The following is a 20,128-nucleotide window of genomic DNA, read 5'->3' as shown; positions in this document are numbered from 1 at the left end:
TTAATGGAATTGTTGTTTTTTTTTTATGCACTGTTCATCATTACTTGGCATTGTTATTACATAGAGCTGTCCCACAATGTGGCAGTTGGGGGGGGGGGGGGGGGGGCAGGATCAAATGAAAAAAATTGAAAAGGTGCTGATTTCTGAGTCTCTTGCTTGCAAAATTTGTGCCTCTGGGCAGATTCAATCCAACACTTTAGTTGAAGCAGATCATGTTACTTTTGACAAGGATTAGGAGCTCAGTCATGGTGTGGGTAAATGATGCCTACTTGTGAAAGCAACTTAGAGAAAGCTCCTGCTATGTCCATGTTTACGGCTGTTTTTGCCGGACAGTGCAGCAGGTGAATTGCAGACATGTTTAACCAGCTAACGTTGCCAGAAAGCTGTCTAGTAATTCATGTCATGGCTCACTTTAATGGCATGTAACATTAGCATGCACAACATAGCCAGCTAAGATTCTGGATCTCACAGACATTACATCAATTACTGGACAGCTCTGTGTCAGCTTGAAGGCGGATTTATACTTGTACGTCAGCTCTATGCAGAGCTTACATCGTAGCCTACACACGTGACCTATGCTGTTGTGAGCATCTATACTTGTACACAAGCAGGGCTGGATTGGCCATAGGGCATACTGGGCAATGCCCGGTGGGCTGTTGGCATATTTTGGGCCGGCACAATCGTAATTTACTTAATGTAATTATGTACATATTTTTTAACAGCTGCGCCACCTTTAAAGCACGGAATACGACACTGATATTGGGCTGGCCCAATGAAATCTCTCAGCCCTTCCTCCTCGGCCCACCCCCTCCTCCCTCATTTTCTGACTTCTCCTGAGCTCGAGTAGCCGGCTGTTGGCCTTATGCATTGTGGTGGAGTGCGTAGCCTACTAACGTATGCTGATGGATAAACCACCAAAGCGCAAGGGAGTTGTGGAGAAGCTACGGGAGAAAAGGCACAAGAATCTCCAGGCAGATGCAGCCAAATGCGTGAAAATATCTGACATGTTTGCTGTAAGATCTTTCGCAGCAAGGCCGTCAGCACCGAGTGCAGTACATCCTGTCGCACCAAACATAAATGTGGACCTGTAGTTCAGGAGAAGATGTGGCTGCTGGTGGAGATAATTCCGAGGAGGGGAAGGAGAAGGGACAGAAAGATATGGCCCAGGGACAGATTGAGGAGAACAGAGTAGCCACTGCCAGCCCGGTAAGGAGTAATATCAGCAGAATGAACGAGAGACTCTTTCATGTAGGGAGGGAGATTGTCTATTGATTGATTTTCTAGCCTTGGTACTCTCTTCCAGGGCACGTAGGGTACTACTGAGATTTATTTTAATTTTGGTAACAGCACAGTGTGTGCGTATGGCATTTCACCAATCATAGTGGGCCGCTGTGGCCAAAAATGCCAGGGCCATCTTTTTGTCCCAGTCCAGCCATGTACACAAGTACACAAATAGGCTTCATTATAACTCGCAGGATTCACAGACAAAACACTTGTTTTTGCTGTACACATTTTCCCCACAAATTCTACGACGTGGGCACAAACAATTTGACACAGAGTTATAAATCTCACTTTAGCTTGCTAAACATGTCTGCAACCACCTTGACTCAACACACTGACTAACTTTGTAAGACATCTCAAATGTTCCCTTTTAATAAAATTATCACTTTTATGTAGATTAATTATGATTAATTTGTTAGCTGACATCAAGGGCGTATGTTTGATTTTCACATTGGTAGGGACATAAAAGTGCTCCATGTTGGCGACCTGTACGTTGATAATTTTTTAATGCAATTTCACATCATGTGAAACTGATCACTGCTTTATAATGCATATTTAAATATCTACACTAAATACAAGAATGTCTTGGTTAATGTATTCTCTAATGTTATCAGTTACATGAATATACACTGATAACTTCACCACATCTGTCTGTATGTGCTTCCCAGGGTAAACTATAATAATAACAATAACAGTACTCCGAAGGGGAGTAAATTCAGTACCAGCCTGCGGTCTGCAGTTGGGTTGGTAATAGTGATCCGAATTGATATTGATATTGGGTAAAAACATATATTATGCATGAATCAATATTTTTACTTACCCCTAGTCACAATGCTGAATCTCACTATCAACATATATCCTTCACGATTCAATCTCACCTGTGAGGCTCCTGTCTCTCTTCCATTTCCTTCTGTCTCTCTTCCTGCCTCTCCTCCATCTCCTCCAGTCTCTCTACTACTTGTCATCTGACAAAAAATATATTGATGCAAGACATGTGAACAGTAGGACAATCTGAGATGCAACAGTCATAGATTTTGATTGTTGTAGCCTGAGGAAAACATACTGTATGTTTTACAATTGTGTAATTCATTAAACAACATCTGAATGTATATAGACTAAAGAACAGCCATAATGTCAACACGTTAGTCAGCTTCATCATGTTAAACATAAATAAAATAAATCAACAAAAATGTAAATGCTCCAAAATCATTATAATACAACTGTGTGCAAAATGTTGCACTTACACCCAATATCTATTACATGAATAAAGTATATATATATATATATATATACATGAACAGACTGGGTTCAAACAGTATCGTTGTCGGTGCTGCTTGCATTTTGCCCACCAATAACTATGCATTGTTTCATTATAGTGTGGGTAGATCACTCTTTTGCTGACTGGTGACTAGCATGACAGCTACCATGACCCCCTGCTGCTTTGCTAACACCATACCTAATGTGATGAGGGTGTCTGGGGGCGTCAGAAAACCAGTCAGTATCTGGTGTGACCACCATTTGCCTCACGCAGTGCAACATATCCTCTTCGCATAGAGTTGATCAGGTTGTTGATTGTGGCCTGTGGAATGTTGGTCCACTCCTCTTCAATGGCTGTGCGAAGTTGCTGGATATTGGCAGGAACTGGAACACGCTGTTGTATACGCCGATCCAGAGCATCCCAAGAAGTGGGATGTTTTCAGCTTCCAGGAATTGTGTACAGATCCTTGCAACATGGGGCCGTGCATTATCATGCTGCAACATGAGGTGATGGTCGTGGATGAATGGCACAACAATGGGCCTCAGGATCTCGTCACGGTATCTCTGTGCATTCAAAATGCCATCAATAAAATGCACCTGTGTTCCTTGTCCATAACATACACCTGCCCATACCATAACCCCACCGCCACCATGGGCCACTCGATCCACAACGTTGACATCAGCAAACCGCTAACCCACACGACGCGACACACGCTGTCTGCAATCTGCCCTGAACAGTGAAAACCGGGATTCATCTGTGAAAAGAACACCTCGCCAACGTGCCAGATGCCATTGAATGTGAGCATTTGCCCACTCAAGTCGGTTACGATGACAAACTGCAGTCAGGTCGAGACCCCGATGAGGATGACGAGCATGCAGATGAGCTTCCCTGAGATGGTTTCTGATGGTTTGTGCAGAAATTCTTTGGTTATACAAACCGATTGTTGCAGCAGCTGTCCGGGTGGCTGGTCTCAGACGATCTTGGAGGTGAACATGCTGGATGTGGAGGTCCTGGGCTGGTGTGGTTACACGTGGTCTGCGGTTGTGAGGCCGGTAGGATGTACTGCCAAATTGTCTGAAACGCCTTTGGAGACGGCTTATGGTAGAGAAATGAATTGATCAGTTCAATTGATGGGCAACAGCTCTGGTGGACATTCCTGCAGTCAGCATGCCAATTGCACGCTCCCTCAAAACTTGCGACATCTGTGGCATTGTGCTGTGTGATAAAACTGCACATTTCAGAGTGGCCTTTTATTGTGGCCAGCCTAAGGCACACCTGTGCAATAATCATGCTGTCTAATCAGCATCTTGATATGCCACACCTGTGAGGAGGGATGGATTATCTCGGCAAAGGAGAAGTGCTCACTAACACAGATTTAGACAGATTTGTGAACAATATTTGAGGGAAATGGTCTTTTGTGTGTATAGGAAATGTTTTAGATCTTTGAATTCAGCTCATGAAAAATGGGAGCAAAAACAAAAGTGTTGCGTTTATATTTTTGTTCAGTGTATGTATAAATATGCAGTTAATATAAATAAACACTATTTTTGGTTTAAAACACAACATGGGGACGGGATGGCACAGCAGTTATTATTGTGGAGTTGGGATGGAACAAGATTTTTCTTTTTACCCTGTCATGGGATTGGAATGGGGCAGGAGTGAAAATCCTCCCCCCATGGATTTACTCACTGTACAATGTGGTAATTAATTAGTGTTAATCATAGGCTGTACAAAATTATGGATGTAGCTATACCATGATGTCACCCATTGGTTTGTGGGCTGCCATTTTGGGGTCTCATGTTTGACATTTTGGCTGTTGTCTTCTTGGCTTTTTGGGGCCAGAAGTGACCATATTTGTACAAAAGGGGGGAGCTGTAGAGGAGCGAGGCGGGGGGTGGATTAGAATAGATTAGGTGTTCCTTGTTGTCCTCATGGGAAACTCATTCTGCTCAGGTCAGCAAAACACAAAAGACACCCCAAGACCCCCAGAGTGCAGCTGCCTCACACACAGCCTGTCATTCAAGTGGCCCCGCCCTTAAATATATTTAAATTTAAACATTAATGAAACGTAAACAGTTGAGGTATATAAAAATTAATCCCACGTACAGCTGTCATGAATGTTGAAGTTAGCTATAGACATTTGATTTTTGTACCAGACTGTAAACATGTTTATTTCTGCTTTAAAGTTGGGCATGTTAACATGTGGGTCTTTAGGGATTGACTCGCTTTTTGAGCCAGCCTCAAGTGGACATTAGAGGAACTGGAGTTTTGGCACTTTCGTACTGGCATCATTTTTCAGCCTTGAAGGTAACAGCTTGGTGCTAATTAGCAGATGTGTACATGGTTACATGGTAAACTAAGATCGTTAATGTGATGAGTGCAGCCTTGCACAGCTGCCAGCATGGCTGTTTATAGAGATGTTTTCCCCAAAACAGTGGGCACTATAGTTTTTAGTAAACATACTAAAGTGAAGTCAATGGTGTATTTGATAAGGACTACTTTCAGCCTTGGACAAATCCACATTTTGTCATTGTAATAAAGAAACATGTCATCCATGTGACATATTTCTTTATTAAATGCCAACCATGTGGCTCATTGATGTTTTTTTTCTTTGTTCTTGGACAACAGTGTAGTGCTAATAGGGATCATTTTGCTGGCTGTTGTAGTTTTCTCATATGGTTTGTTTACAGTGGTAGAAAAACAAACAAACAAAATATCACTAACCTTTAAATGTGCTATGGTATTAAATGTTTATAACATACAGGTAACGTTAGAGATAATTTATTGTAACTACATGCAGCCCAGCTTGCATTCTGAGTGAAGAATAAGATATTTCATTCTATATTGCCCCTTTATTTTACTGATTATATAATTCTCACTCCTTTTCCTCTCATCCTCACAGATAACAGCTTTTGATGAGCTTCAGGCTGACTTCAAGGTTCCAATCGATCAGGGCAATCCACTCCATGCGGTAGGTTTGCGCTCCCGACTCATTTTTACTCATCACAAACACTTTCATTCTATTATTAACTTATTGTTCATGTGAATGGCAGTTGTTGGCACAAATGGAAAAGATTTAAGTCAATTTGCTAAGTGACATATTAGATTTTCTGTCTCCTCGTCTTTCTTGTTCCTCCAATCATTTTGAATCAAGAAGATAGTAACATACTAGTTTTGTACACCCATGCTCTCCTCCCCTCCCAGCTCAAAAGCAGACCCCTTAAACAGGACTTCAGGCCAAAGCATCATATGTAAATGATCATGGTTTAGGGACAATTCTTGAATTCAAATAAAGTTAATAAAAAAAAAAAGCCATGAGCCACAAACAAAGATAAACATGCAATCGACAGTTGGTTACCAGTCCCCCAGTCAGGGATGCTCACCAACAGTCCCCTGCATAGACATTTTTTGGGGGGCAGGTGCTCAAGCAAAAAAAAGGGCAACTCTCTTATAATTATTAATTTAAAAAATAAAGTTACATACAGTCAAACATTTTGCTTACTTACATATTTATCGTACTACCCATACAGTGATGCAGACAAGGGTGTCATTTTGTTTAAACATTACAGAGGACACATATGAAGTGGGGGGAGTCTGGGGAAATGTTGAGCCTTAAACACTTAATTTCCTATATTCTGCTGAATTATTCTGCATCAATTTATGTTGGAAATGTATTTATTTATGTGAAGGGAAATACAATTCAAGTGACAGGTGACAAATACAAAAAAACAGAATGGAATATAATGCAGTAACACTCAGGCATTCTGTACTGCTTTCAGATATTTATTTTCCTGTCTTATTTCATGTTGTCTTCTGAGTAAACACTGGTGTTTTATTGTGTATAAATGAGGTATTATGTTCTGCAGTGAGGTTTAAAGGGATAGTTCAACATTTTGTCAAATTCGCCTATTACCGTAATCCCTATAGTTACACGAGTAGGTACATTACCTTCAATTGTCAGTGCGTGCTGTTCTGAGATCGGTGGCACAGAGCTGCCCGCTGTGGAAATGGAGGTAAACGGTACAGGTCCCTCTCTCCCTCAAAACGAATCAAATATACCATCAAATGACTCCAAAACACTCTAGTGGACAACACATGGCTTGCGCATTCCCCACGCTATGAAATAATAATAATGTATAATTAAGTAACATTACAACACATGAAGCAAATACTTGGAACTACTTTCTTGAGTAAACCACTGGGTGGAGTGACACAGTGCGCAGCTGATACAGTGCCATAGTTATTGCTTGTAGCCATTTGCGGTATCGTCAGCTGGACACACCAGAAGGTTTGAGGAAAGTTTACAAGTGTTTTTGTAAATCATGGTTTACACATGTATTGTAAAAGGTTGCAGTAACAAGCCAAAGACGTGGAGCAAAGTGAAGTTTCACATAGTTCCAACCAGTAATACGGACAGGATGAAACAATGGCTATTTGTGCTGGACATCGACCCCAACACGCCTATGGAAATGGTCCGGAAAATGTTTGTGTGCTCCTGCCATTTTTTACCGGAGGACTACAGTGAAAGGATGGAGCGCAGAAGCTCAGGAATGGTTCAAGCGCTTTTCTTCAAAGATACTGTCATACCATCTGTCGGCATCACAAAACGAGCAGACGTGGTAAGTGATCGTTGTGTATTTTGCTCAGCTAAATATGTTGTTGTGGTTATGTTATGGATAAGTGCTTGCCCAGAGCATATAGTGAAGTGACTGGCATTACTTCTCATTGTCGGGAATAAACAGACTGCTAGGGAACATTTTATGTTGTTGTTCCCTCAGGAGTTGTGGTGATTTATGAGTGTGGAGTTAGCATGTTCTCCCCGTGTTCCGGTGATTATTTGGAGGCGTAAGTTACTCTATATTTATATTGCACAGGTGTACCTAATAAAGTGGCCAGTAAGCCCCATATTTACACCACCGGCTCTGGGTCTCCCCTCAGCCCCTGGTTGCTCGGCAGCCTCAACCTCTCTTCTTGCTCTTTCTTCTTCCAAAATCTGTAACTCTTCCTCTGTATATTCTGGCTTCTTCTCAACACACTTGTTGTTTTGATGACGGGAGTAACTGCACTAAACATACGCTGTTTGAAATCACTCCGCCCAGCAAGTACTGTATGTCTGGAATGTAGTTCCGGCTCTGCATTTGGCTTCAAAACAAGTCTGTCTCATAATATTACATTATTATTTCATAGCGTGGTGAATGTGTAAGCTACAAGTTGTCCACAAGAGCGTCTTGGAGTCATTTGATGGTGTATTTGATTAGTTTTGAGGGAGAGAGGGACCTGTACCGTTCACCTCCATTTCAGCGGGCAGCTCTGCCCCACCGATCTCAGAACAGTCCGCACTGACAATTAAAGGTAATGTACCTACTCATGTGACTGTAGGGATTACGGCGATAGGCGAATTTGCCAAAATGTCGAACTATCCATTTAAATGGTTCTTGATGTACAGAGTAGAGGCTGCTCTGACACACAGACACACCGAGGATGATTTCTACCTCAAAGCTCTTCAAAATGAAGTTAACAGCATGCTGAATCTCTTTATTGAGGTAGTTTGGTTCATTTACATCAAATTCAGCTTTTTACAAACATGGTTCTTTTCTTCAGGCCTTAAATGCAAGGCTTATTTTGTATTTTCTCTTGTTGTTACTTTCCAATCAGAACCCTTTTATTTAACCTATGATCCAGCTAAATTTTTTACTTCCTCTTGGTTCAGAAATAAAATTAAATTCACGTTTTTATAAATTCATCACCTAAGAAGTTGTGAACAATAAAGTTTGTGTCTATGAGAAAGCCACTGTTATTTCATTAAATAGTCATGTACTAATGCTTAGAATTATCCTCTAAATAGGCGTTAAATATTCATAAAGAATCCCAGAGAAGATACGCCTCCAGCACAAGGCATGTGCAGCAACAAATCGTATTTGAGATGTATTTAAATAAATAATCAGAGCCAGAGCCTGGGAGATCTCCGCTCGCATCGGGCAGTTGGTGAAGAGAGAGAGTTGGAGGGAGACGGTGTGATTTTACAGCAGACTAGCTTACTTGTTGTTAAGCTTAATGATGGGTTATTGCCTACGTTAAGATAGCTGTATTAAGATGTAGTTTATTCTCACAACAGTAACAAACAATGCAGAGGCTGATGGTAAACACTATCATTACCTGGCTGTCCATGAAGGCAGGTCACAGGGAGACATGATGCTAATCTGTAGGACACTCAATCGACGTGTGCTAACTGTGGTGGCTATGACAAGGGAAGTTGATCATGGAGGGGCAGGGGTTCTTGCAGTCTGGCAGAATTAAAACTCAAATGTGGCTGTCAGGTGTTACAACACTCATTTAATGGAGAATTGATGCCATGCGCCAAATTGAAAAACTAAAATATTAACATAGAAATATCTTGCAAAAAAGGGCACTTAGACAGAGGGCAAAATGGCATGTTTTGAGCACCACCTGGGGTCCATTTGTGCACATGCCTGCTCACCAACAACTTTATCAAGAACCAAATGTTAAGATTCAACCTAAAATCTTTTAAGGGAACTGTGGGTTCAGTCAGTTTCCCAGTTAGCCTACAAAAAGGTGTCATTGTTAGACTTTACTATGGATGTAGCAGACTCAGAATTATGTTAGTCAAATTAGATTTGGCTGTTAAATACAAATATTTAACAATACTTTTTTTCAAATGAAAGTTTATACAGACTCAGCAGGGCGTTTAGTGTGACAGCGACATTGATGTAAAACAGTAAACAAGCTAACTGTTCTGACAACAAATTGTAAGTGTGTGACAGCATTTTCTGCTGACACCAGATATCAAACAAAAGCCAGAGACTGTGTCGTATAAAGTATCTGTGAACTGCAAATTCACCAATTCTAAGTAGAAGAGAGAAATTGATGTTATCATTTTTTTTTATTTTGTACCAGAGTAGTGAAAGTCAAGAGCAAAGTCACTCTGCAGCAAAGTCTGGGGACCAGAATGTCCCCAGAAGTACACTGCACAGCACACTGACTAAAAAAAACAAAAAAAAATTGACTGCTTGAATTGAAGCAATCTCAGTCGACTTGGAGTCTCCAACTGGCAATTTGAATGTCTGACTTTCAAAGGGCAGCCATAGACTTTACTGTGTTGTTGTTGCATTGTCCGCCCTATGCTGGAGCTGCTCTAAGGCTCCCATGCACTTTGTGATAGTATTTTGCAGGTTTACACCAGGGATGGCCGATATATTGATTATACTTGATGTATCGCGACTTTGACTTTTCCCACATTGAATGTAAAAAGCTCATTGTATAGAGAAAGAGAAATGGAGGTAGAGAGGCTTAGGGATGGTACAGTAGGCTGAGGCAGAAGGCAGAGGGTGTTGGGTAATGGCTGGGGAGAGTAAGGCAATGCATAGAGGAAGTAGTGTGGTAGGTGAGTGACAGAGGGAATTGCAGAGTGAGAGCAGGCGGGCAGTTGAAGAGGCAGACTGTTGAGATTGATCCTTGACCAGAGCAGAACAGGACTAGGAAGAAAAAAAAACACTCAAGGAAATTATGCACAATGTGGGGTAAGATATACTGGAGCTTATTGAACTTGATGAGAGGCAAGTTTAAATGATTAATGGTAATCAGAAGCCAGGAGAGAGCAGAGGAGCACCACGCCCACAGACATTAGCCACGTTTAGTTGTTCAACACGCCCTTGTTGACCCCCCCAAGGGCAATCCCCGCTGCCATCATAAGTGTTGTTCCATTTGTCTGAAAAACTGAAGTGACCTTGGTGAGAACAACCCTTGGAGGGCTGAGGGGACGAGTGAACAATGGGCACTCCAGAGCATTGTATTATCCACAATGCAGTTATGCAGTGGGAAATACATCCATATTTATCTGGCAGTAATGTAATTAAAACTTTGGTTGCTCCACTGAAGAAAGAGAGGATGAATAAATAAAACAAAAATATACCCATAAGTGGCGATTCCAGGGATCAAGCTTGCATGGACTCTTGAAACTTTAAAGTTGAGCTGCATCAAGACCTTTGACCGTCAGTGTTGGGCAAGTTACTCTCAAAATGTAATATATTACATATTACTAGTCACCTTCATTTGAAAGTAATGTCACTTTACAGTATTAATTACTTATTACACTATTGTATTATTTTGACCAAAATGAACTCAGAAGAACTAATGTTCATTTCAAATGGATGAGGGCCATGTTGTTTCACAGCAGGTAATCAAAGCACAGAAGCTCCAGTTTATTACAGTTCATTTCAAATCCAGTGCTGCACAGGTCTGACCCACTTATGTTTTCACATACAGTGGTTTTCACTTTGCACTAAAATCCTACTTATATAAATAATAGCATGATGATATAGAACCATTAAATAGCCTAGACCATTGAAAATAAATGAATAGCTTTGGATACAGGGAGGGTCAGGCAGAGGATCAAAGTCTAATAATTATGAGATATAGATAAATGTTTGTGGCCCTTTGATATGCAACACAATAAATAAATGTTGAGGTTAGCACAACAAACAGAATGGTGTGCAAGTCAGTTACTATGAATTTTCCCGGAGCTGGAAGACACACCTGCCGGTTCCTTGTGTGCTGGTCAGCTACAGCAGGACCTAGTAAAAAGTTATGCATAAGAACAGGACCGTGTGCCGGCATTGCTCTGCAGTTGTATAGGGTGTGAATGGAAACACATCCATGATATACTAACATCACCCAGGCCAGACGTGCTGATCAATGATCATGGGGCAAGGAAAACAAACCTGAGGTCAGCTCCTTATCCCTGCTTTCAGGGAGCCTTAGGACGCAAATCTGAATGGTATATGTTGTCTGTTATTATATTTCAGTCAGGGGAGACTCCTCTTTCTTTTTCTTCTTTTTTTATTTACTCTTACAGGACTGAAAAAGTGCGGAAAGTCTTTGGCAATTAGACCACATAGAAATGGTATATTTTTAAGGAGGGTGAGGAATCCATAGTAGACGCTGGTAATGGTAGAGGTGGTGAAGATGAGATGAGATGAAGATGTGGAGAAGATAGAGAACTGCTGATGACCTGGATGAGTAAAAGAATGAGCCTTTGTTAAACTTGTCCTGGACTTTGGATATGATGGTTGGAGGTAACGGGGTGGAGGAGGGCATGACAATTCTGCCTAAAATGACAGATGGCAGCAGAGGAGAAAGCTGATTTAAAATTTTGTAGTAGCATCCTAATTGTCTGATAGATATGGCAAAATTTTATTAGATAACTAGAGGAGTGAACACCCATAGTCAGCTGATTAGAGGAAGCAGTGGGAGTGGGAGGGAGGGAATTGTGAATGGATGAGCACAAAGAAAGTCTTCCTGATTGAACTTACGCTGAGCTTCATTAATGGGAACACACTGTACATGATAATGCACAGTATGACATGACCCAGCTGTGCCAATCACCGGTACCCTTCTATGATGTAGTCTGTAGAGACCATAGACTGTATAAATAAGGTGGTGACATGACAACACACAACAACCTTCAGATGATATTTTTTTTCTGGTGGTGGAAGTGGAGCAGTATGGATCAGTGTGGATGAATGAAAAATGAAAACATTTTGGGTGGTAAAGCGTTATTTGAAATTGTAAATTAAGTAATATTACCAACAACCCTGTTGGTGACATGTTTTATTACTTCATTACTGCTAAAACCTAATATTTCTGTAACACATTACTTTTGTAACATGTTACTCCCAACACTTTTGACAGTGTTTAATCTTGGCAAGAGCCCCTCTCTCAAAAATTCTCATAGTGAAGAAACAAGCAAATATGTTCTACTTCATCATCCAAAATCAAACTTGCCACAGCAGCAATCAGGAAAAGTTGTGGATAGAAAAGTACATTAGCAGTGCCCAGCATGGAAGAGCTGCCCCTGGTGAAGTTGTTCTAGGATTTGTTCCAGCCCTCTAAATCCCTTTCCCTTGAGTCTTTTTGGCTTTTACTAACACAGCTGGTTCTCAATAATGCATGATTGTACAGTACAGCACAAGCAGTTAGTGTGGAGGTGACTTTGACTTAAGAGCTCTGGGCTGTATAACTTCTCTTGATTATTGACTTTCACAGAAGAAAAAGGGGAAAAGTTGGAGAAGGCGAGACTGATTAAAAAATTGCAAACTGAGTGATAGAGGAGAGTTAGAGATTCAACAATTAAACCCTAAGCCTATTTTATAGGCCTCTGCTCAAAAATTGCATTACCATAATGAAATGAATATATCTCTGCAACCACAAGGTCTATTTGAATACTTTTGGTGTCATAATAAAGGGAGCACTTGTGAGATTTGTTAAGATCAGTTTCTTTGTTATATGTGAAGAGTAAATGAAGATGGCACACAGCACAAAAAAAAGCATCCCTTTGGAATGATGCAGCTGCAGCTCTAAACCTCTATCAAATCATAGTACAATATGTGAACATTATCTCTGCAAAGGTTGATTCTGATAAAGTGAAGCAGAACAATATGAGAGAGGTTTTAGTACAGAAAATTCAGACGAGCTCTCCAAAATTGCTCCATGTTTGCATGTGATTTTTGTCATGTACATAACTATATCTTTCATTTTTAGTTTTTGTAAATCCCTACTGGTGTTTAGTATATACACATAAAGCTGTCCGTTTCGTTTTTTTCATGTATTTCCCACTCCAAACTAACCAACACACACCTACTACATGTGAAAAGATTTTCTCCTCTGTGCTTTGGAGGCTCTATCTCCGCAACGGATTGGTCGATTTGAGTGACTGACACCTCATTCGATTCGTTAGAGCCAACATAATGACGCTATACCCACCAAAACGACATTGGCAGCACTGTAAGCCAATCAGAGTCAGCAGAATGCCGTTGTGGGGGAGATGTCGTGGCCATTGTTATGTTTCCCCGGGTCCTAAAGCCCATCCAATTCGCCAGGATTCATTTGAATGCAGCACAACATGTCGGGATGTAGCGTGTTTCACCGGCAGAATGAGCTTTTCACAGCAAAACAACAACGGTAAGAGAACTTCTACAACTATAGTTTGGCGAAGGGATTTCTGTTGTTCTTTGGCCTCTATCTCTGTGATGCTTTGGTGTAGAGTGCTTTGCCCGAAATATACCGAGTGGGTCGGCATATCGGTGCTGCATGGAGTTTGATTTGTTGTCGTTATTTATTTAGTTGTTGTTTGAGCTGTGTTTGGAGCATGTAAAATGGGTTTATACAGCCTTGTAGCCCAGGTTCTGCTGTTTAATTCTATGTGCAACATCACTATATTCTTCGTGATCAGTGCATTGTTTCACACTGTGTTTGCAAAGTCGCTCTGAAAGTCCTCCAATTGGGGGACTCTCTTTTTAAAGCAACACTTACCTTTCTGGACATTTTACATTTTTCTTTGTTTAGGTTAAAATGCTATTAAAGCAACTCTTACCTTTCTTGCATTTCACAGAGCACTTAGAGAAAATTTGAACATCCACAACTCCTGCCTCCCTCCAAAGTCCCATCCCCCTAATTCTCCACCTCCCTCCAAAGACCTACTCCCCTCTCCTCCATTACGTCCTCATTACGTCTAGGCGTTGGCAAGGTAACGTTAGATACATGGAAGAGGAGAGCTAGTGTAACGTTACAACCAAGACAGATGAGTGATGAGTTTTAGAATAAGGCTACAATGCTAACGTTAGATAGCAGCGTTAACGTTACTAGTAAGTGGAAACGCACAAATGTAAATGTTAGGCCTAAAGCTCCCCCTGAACCAGTTACCACTCTTTATTGCACCAAGCCTACCTCAAATAAATATCAAAAGAAAGAAAACAAGGAAAACCAACATCAGAAACAAAAAGGCTCAAAATTAAAACTAACTGTTGGGAGGGAAAAAAACAGTGACAGACACTGCACCCGCAGACAGTCCTTCAGGTATTTTTAACTAGCACCCAGACCAGCAGTTTGTTGTGATGTCATGTTTTAACTAGCACCCAGACCATGTTGCAGTGTCTGATACTGGAACTGCAGGTATTTTTAACTAGCACCCAGACCAGCAGTTACTTTGTTCCTTAATTTCAGGATGTTTTAACTAGCACCCAGGCCATATCACAATAAATCAAGCCCAACTCAAGGTTCACACTGCTCGACATGCAGATGGCCGGAGGGTACACGACAACTGGTTGGTGTCCCGTCTGCTGCATCTGACCGCACTTCTGTGTCTGCACACACTGGTAGAGAGAGAGAGAATGCTGCTTCAGCTCTACCTTTATAGGCTCCCCTAAGTCCTAAAACCATCCCCGTTCCCACAGCCCTATGTTCCCACAGCTCTATGTTCCTACATTTCCTTTTTCATAAATTTGTATCAGATTTTATCCCCCTTTCTCCCAATTTGTTAGCCAATTACACCCAACCTATTATCCAGTAGCAATGGACTATAGATGAAATGTAGCTATTAGCTAAATCTGGTGCATCCATCTCTTTGTTTATTGCAAACATTTAATGTAAGTGCACATCGTCCTTTTAAATAAACAAACTAAACTAAGTAGCACAGAGGCCTCGCATTGACTAGCTTCCGGTCAGATCAGTCGAATGAAGTGCAGCAACTGGACGCAAACCATAGTTTGCAGTGCATCAATATCTCTGGGAAGCCGGGTTGGGATAGAGAGGGAGTGCTCCTGGGATGCTTGGAGTCACTTTCCAGCCCTCTGGAGGCGTCATAGGCTCATGGAGGAAACGTTAAGGAAGGAGGATGCCTATTTGAAACATAGGGCTGTGGGAACATAGGGCCTAATTTTAAGAAAAATCTTAGAAATGTGGGAACATAGGGCTGTGGGAACATAGTGCTGACCCCCTTGTTGGATACCCGCCCTGCTCTGCCTCTGATTGGTTTATGATGAAATTTTACTCTCCCTAAGCCAATCATCATCACTTATGCTTCCCCTTCACCTGCCCTCACCAAAGAAAACAGGCTGACATATTTTCCTAAATGTTGAGCTGTTCTTTAAGCCTTGAAGACAACAGCAGATGAAGCGCTCATGTGGGTTGCAGTATCATGGTATCCAGGAAGGTGCTCTTTGGTCAGGAAGTGCAGTACATCTTGAAAAAACAAAATCCAAGGCAACTCTTCTCTGGTGCAAAAGTTAAAAGGCCTTTATTAAATGGCTAGCTCATGATGAACATTAAAATCACCAACATGTTTATATGATATATGATATGGTCAATACCCATAGCCAACAAAGAGGAGGGGTCATTGCCATGATGTTCTTTGAAATGTTTAGCCATAGGGTAGTCCAGGTTACCTATACTGATCGCATACTTATGTTCTGCAAGTCTATCTTGTAACCTGCGTTTAGTACGGCCGATGTAAAAGATTCGGCATACCTGACATTCAAGTTTATAAATCACAAAAGTGGTTTTACAATTGATGAAATGATGAATACAATATGTTTTATTTCTAACTTCAGAGATTTTAGATTTAACATTATTATTATTACAATGAGGACAATGGCCACACCTGTAACAGCCCTTAAGTTCAGATTTGAGCCAGTTATTAGGACATACAGCTGGTAAATGACTATGAGACATTCTGTCTTTCAAAGTATCTGCCCTCTTAAAGGTCACAATCGGCTTGTTTACTGGGGCAGCTTCGGTGTCAGAAGGTGGAGCAACTGTCAGTGCATAATCATGATCCATGACGAGTTAGCTTAGCCTAGCAACAGTAACGTCCATTCTCTGACGTCTCATCTGGTCTGCTTCTTCTTCTTCTCCTTCATTTAATGGCTATGGTAACTGGAGTTACGTCGCCATTGACATGCAACCTAATGACACGGTCCGTAACTTTTATTAATATTTCATATTTATCTGGGTTTGAAAAATTGTTGGAAACATTTCTGATAATCAAAGTACACAACTAAACAAAATATATAATATTGGTTTAGTCATTTTTAGACATTTTTATGTGGAAAAACTACATATTATACCTTTAAGCCATTGCATTTTACAAAACACTTTGAAATCACAGGTGAAAAAGACTGAATTTGGTGAAAACCATGTAGTGTTTTAGGTATACCACCAAATCATACAAAACAGAGTCACTCCTACCTCATCCTAAAACTCATCAAGTTTTTATTGTTCAGCTAACTGTAAGAAGGGATGTGATAAATGAGCAAATAAAGATGCCCGTGTAGTTCTCTGTAAACAAACAAAATGCATGTTTACATTCAGTGTAACTCAGAAAATTAATGTTTACATATGAAAACACAGTTTTATGAATGAAAGTGAAGTTGGGACAGGTGTCTATATGGGACAGGCCTTCGATTCCTTGTACACAAAACTGTTGCTCATCAGAAATTGGAAAATACAATCGAATTGTTTATTTAAACCAGTATAAAAATTAAAATTAAAATTAGGCTTCAAGTAATACATCAATTATGAATCATTCGTTTAATTGATAATCATAAATCATCATAAAAAAACAGAGAAAAAGAGCTGCTTTGGGACCCAGTATGTACAAGCAGAGAGCGAGTGGGGGAAAAATGCATTTCATTCCAGGGGTGGGGACGCTGGAAATAGGACATTGGTGTAAAGTGTCACTGTGTCCAGCAGCGCCAACATGCTTGTAGTTGCTGCCAGTGTGGGGTTGTACACTGAAAATAAAAGGGGCGTATTTTTTAGTAGTAGTAGTAGTTTTGGCCTTTTTGCAGGAGGCAAAATTAGGTCTTTCTTTCTATAGTTGATTGTACAACATAAGTAATTAACGTAATTTGGACCTTTATTACAGTTGACTTTGTGTTAACAGTTACAATTAAATGGTGATGTTTCTTTCAAGTAACTTGCATCTTGTTCTGTAATGAAATTTTAAAATTTCAACATTATCTTTCATTTTCACTGACTTTTTAAATCCAGCAGCTTGATGGCTTCATCTTGAATACAGTAACCGTCCATAATTCTTCCTCTCTCTCTCTCTCTCTCTCTCTCTCTCTCACTCACACACACACACACACACACACACAACCACAGTCACACACTTAGAGAAATGATCCATATGATCCATCTCTCTTTCTGTGACTGTCTCTCTTTCATGAAACCAGGCAGTATAATTAGCAGGTTCTGTCAGCTTGCTCATCAGGGAGGAACCTCACATTGTGTGGAGCTTTCACACACATACATACGTACACACACATAAACACAAAGGTGAAATTTCTGTCAGTCTTTCTCTCTCACTCACAAATTTTGCAGTAGACTGTTTCAATTTTCATCATTAGTTTCTCCACCAGTCTCTGTCACACACACATACAAACACACAAGCCCGCACACACACACACACACACACACACACACACACACACGGTCCCTTGTATGTCAGACAGTATAGAGGAATTTTTACAGTATAGTGAACAGGAGAGTTGTTTTTGCCCTCACAAACTTGGTGGATTCAAGTAGGGCTGCTGCTGGAGGATCTGAGGCTCTTGTTGTTGATGTTTCAAAAGCTCTTTGATAATTTGTATTCCTTCATTTGGTTGATGTGTTTTAGTGCGTACATGTGTATTACATCCCTGTGTGTGATTGCCACCCCTGCCAGATTGTTGGGGAAAAGGTTCCTAACATGGAATTCAGTTACCAGTTAACTCAAAAACTAAAAACAGAGGTAAGTATTTTATTTATGTTGCTGCATTTAAAAATCTTTTGGATCAATATGTCTTGTGGTTTTATTTTGTAAAATGTGATTAAGTTTCAATACTTGTGTTACTTATTATGGTTTATTGACTTACATAATCTTTTAGCTCAGGTTGTACAGATTTTTGGGATATGATGCATTTGAAGATAGGCTACTTGGTGATTTTTTAGACAAAATTCAAGTTTTTCCCCTAGTTGATATTTCCCCTGTTCCTTCAAATGCTTTTGGCGCTGACAATGAAGCCTGAATCATGGTAGGGCATTCAACACTTTTGAAGAGTGTGGTTACCATGGAGACAACTGAAACCTTTTGCTGAAGTGATGCTGCAGTTTGATTTCTGTTGAGCAAGAGACTACTGCGTTTTTTTTATGGTCCAAGTCTATTTCTGTGACATCAAGTGAAGTGTAATCTGCACAGACAGCTGTTTAAAATTACACAAAATTCTCGTTGTATATGTGTTTGCCTTATTAACCATATTTATTGATCTGCTCCCAGTCTCTCTGTGAGTGGCAGATTCCCCTTACTCGCTATGGCGAGCTGGGAAATAAAATTGATGAATCAAAAAACACAAGCACAGTTGATTTCTTACTGTGGAGCTGACATGAAAAATAATTTGGTACAGTCAGTTAGCCTGGTGAAGGCAGTTTGACTGATTGCTTTCCTCTCACAGAGATGCTGAATGCAGGTTGGAGCCACTGTAGATTGAAAACTACTGTCTTCATGGCGACGATAGTAACATTACTCAGTCACGTTGCACAATAAAATATGACATTATCCGAGACATTAGAGAATTCTCCAGGTGAAAAGAAAGTGTTGAGTGATTATTTTTTGTGTTGAAAATACGTAATTTCTGTTGAGGGACACTATTCAAAAGTTTTGACAGCTGACAGTTCACTAACAGTTTGAAACTGTAAGCTTGCAAGCTTGCTTGGTCAAGCATACGGAACTTGCATGGCTTTTTCCCATTCATTATATCCATTTGATTTAAATGAGCTACAATCCTGAAGACAAAATGTGAAGGAGGGGTAATTACAGAAACGCAATAAATGAATGCTGAGGTTAGCACAACAAATGGACTGGCATTTGAGTCATTTACTACAGAGCTGTACGTTAACTTTTTTAACCCATAGCACTGGTGCTACAGAGGGTGATCATTTTGTAGCACGGGCCAGAAAGTTTGTAGCACCTGACACGGTTACAAATTTTGCTGGGCAATTAATTGCGTCAGAAATTATTGCGATAAGCGATAATATTGCGCAATATTGTGCTTTTAAGACCATTTTTATTATTGTTGTAATTTAGCTGTTTTTAGACCATTTTTTAAACTTATATAATGATAATAAAGGCATAATGATGCAAGTACACCCTTTTAAAGAAAAATAAACAACAGCAAGAATATTTACTAATGCAAAAAAAGAAAATTTAAATATCCGAAATAAAAAGTAAAAATACCAAAATGAATAAATAAAGACCTTATAAACACAAAAAAAATAGACTGTTAGTGGGTACGGTTACATGATGGCTTCTCATTCAGAATAAAACAAATCTGAATGAAATCATTCGGAATTAAAGTTTTTCCAGGTAGTTTACATGGGGAATATTCATTCCGAATGAGGGTTTACATGGGAGATCAGTTTAATCGCCGTTATTTGGGTCTGTGCAAGGTTTGGGGCAGGGAAGGTTTCTGATTGGATTGGTGGGCGGGGCAGATGTTACGTGTTTACGTTTACTGGAAGAGAACACTGTAGTCCTCGCCCCGGATAACAAGATGCTTGACGACGCCGTTCTTAGTGCCTTTTTCGGGCTTGTTTTGCTGATATTCTTGAAGCAGCAGTACAACAACAACCTTGTTCTGCTAATGCTTCGTCTGTTGAGGAGGAGAAGGGAGGTAGAAGATCGAAGAAGGAAGATAGAAGACCGTGCTTTGGCGTATGGAAACCGGTGAGTGCAACGAGTCTGACTGCTCTATCTCA

General features: G+C 40.4%; 1 protein-coding gene across 2 annotated transcripts in view; it reads left to right on the top strand.

Annotated features, from left to right (window-relative positions):
* Positions 1-20,128, top strand: part of cnih3 (cornichon family AMPA receptor auxiliary protein 3) — a 299,348-nt gene that overhangs the window by 38,936 nt on the left and 240,284 nt on the right. For both annotated transcript variants that reach the window (XM_033616954.2, XM_033616955.2), the window contains exon 2: positions 5,442-5,510. In XM_033616954.2, the coding sequence (XP_033472845.1) occupies positions 5,442-5,510 (69 nt within the window). The remainder of the gene's footprint in view (positions 1-5,441; positions 5,511-20,128) is intronic.

The sequence above is a fragment of the Epinephelus lanceolatus genome, chromosome 13, assembly GCF_041903045.1.
Source record: "Epinephelus lanceolatus isolate andai-2023 chromosome 13, ASM4190304v1, whole genome shotgun sequence".
NCBI classification, from domain to species: Eukaryota; Metazoa; Chordata; class Actinopteri; order Perciformes; family Serranidae; genus Epinephelus; species Epinephelus lanceolatus.
The sequence above is the reverse complement of the archived record's forward strand: the minus strand, read 5'-3'. Positions and strand labels throughout refer to the sequence as shown.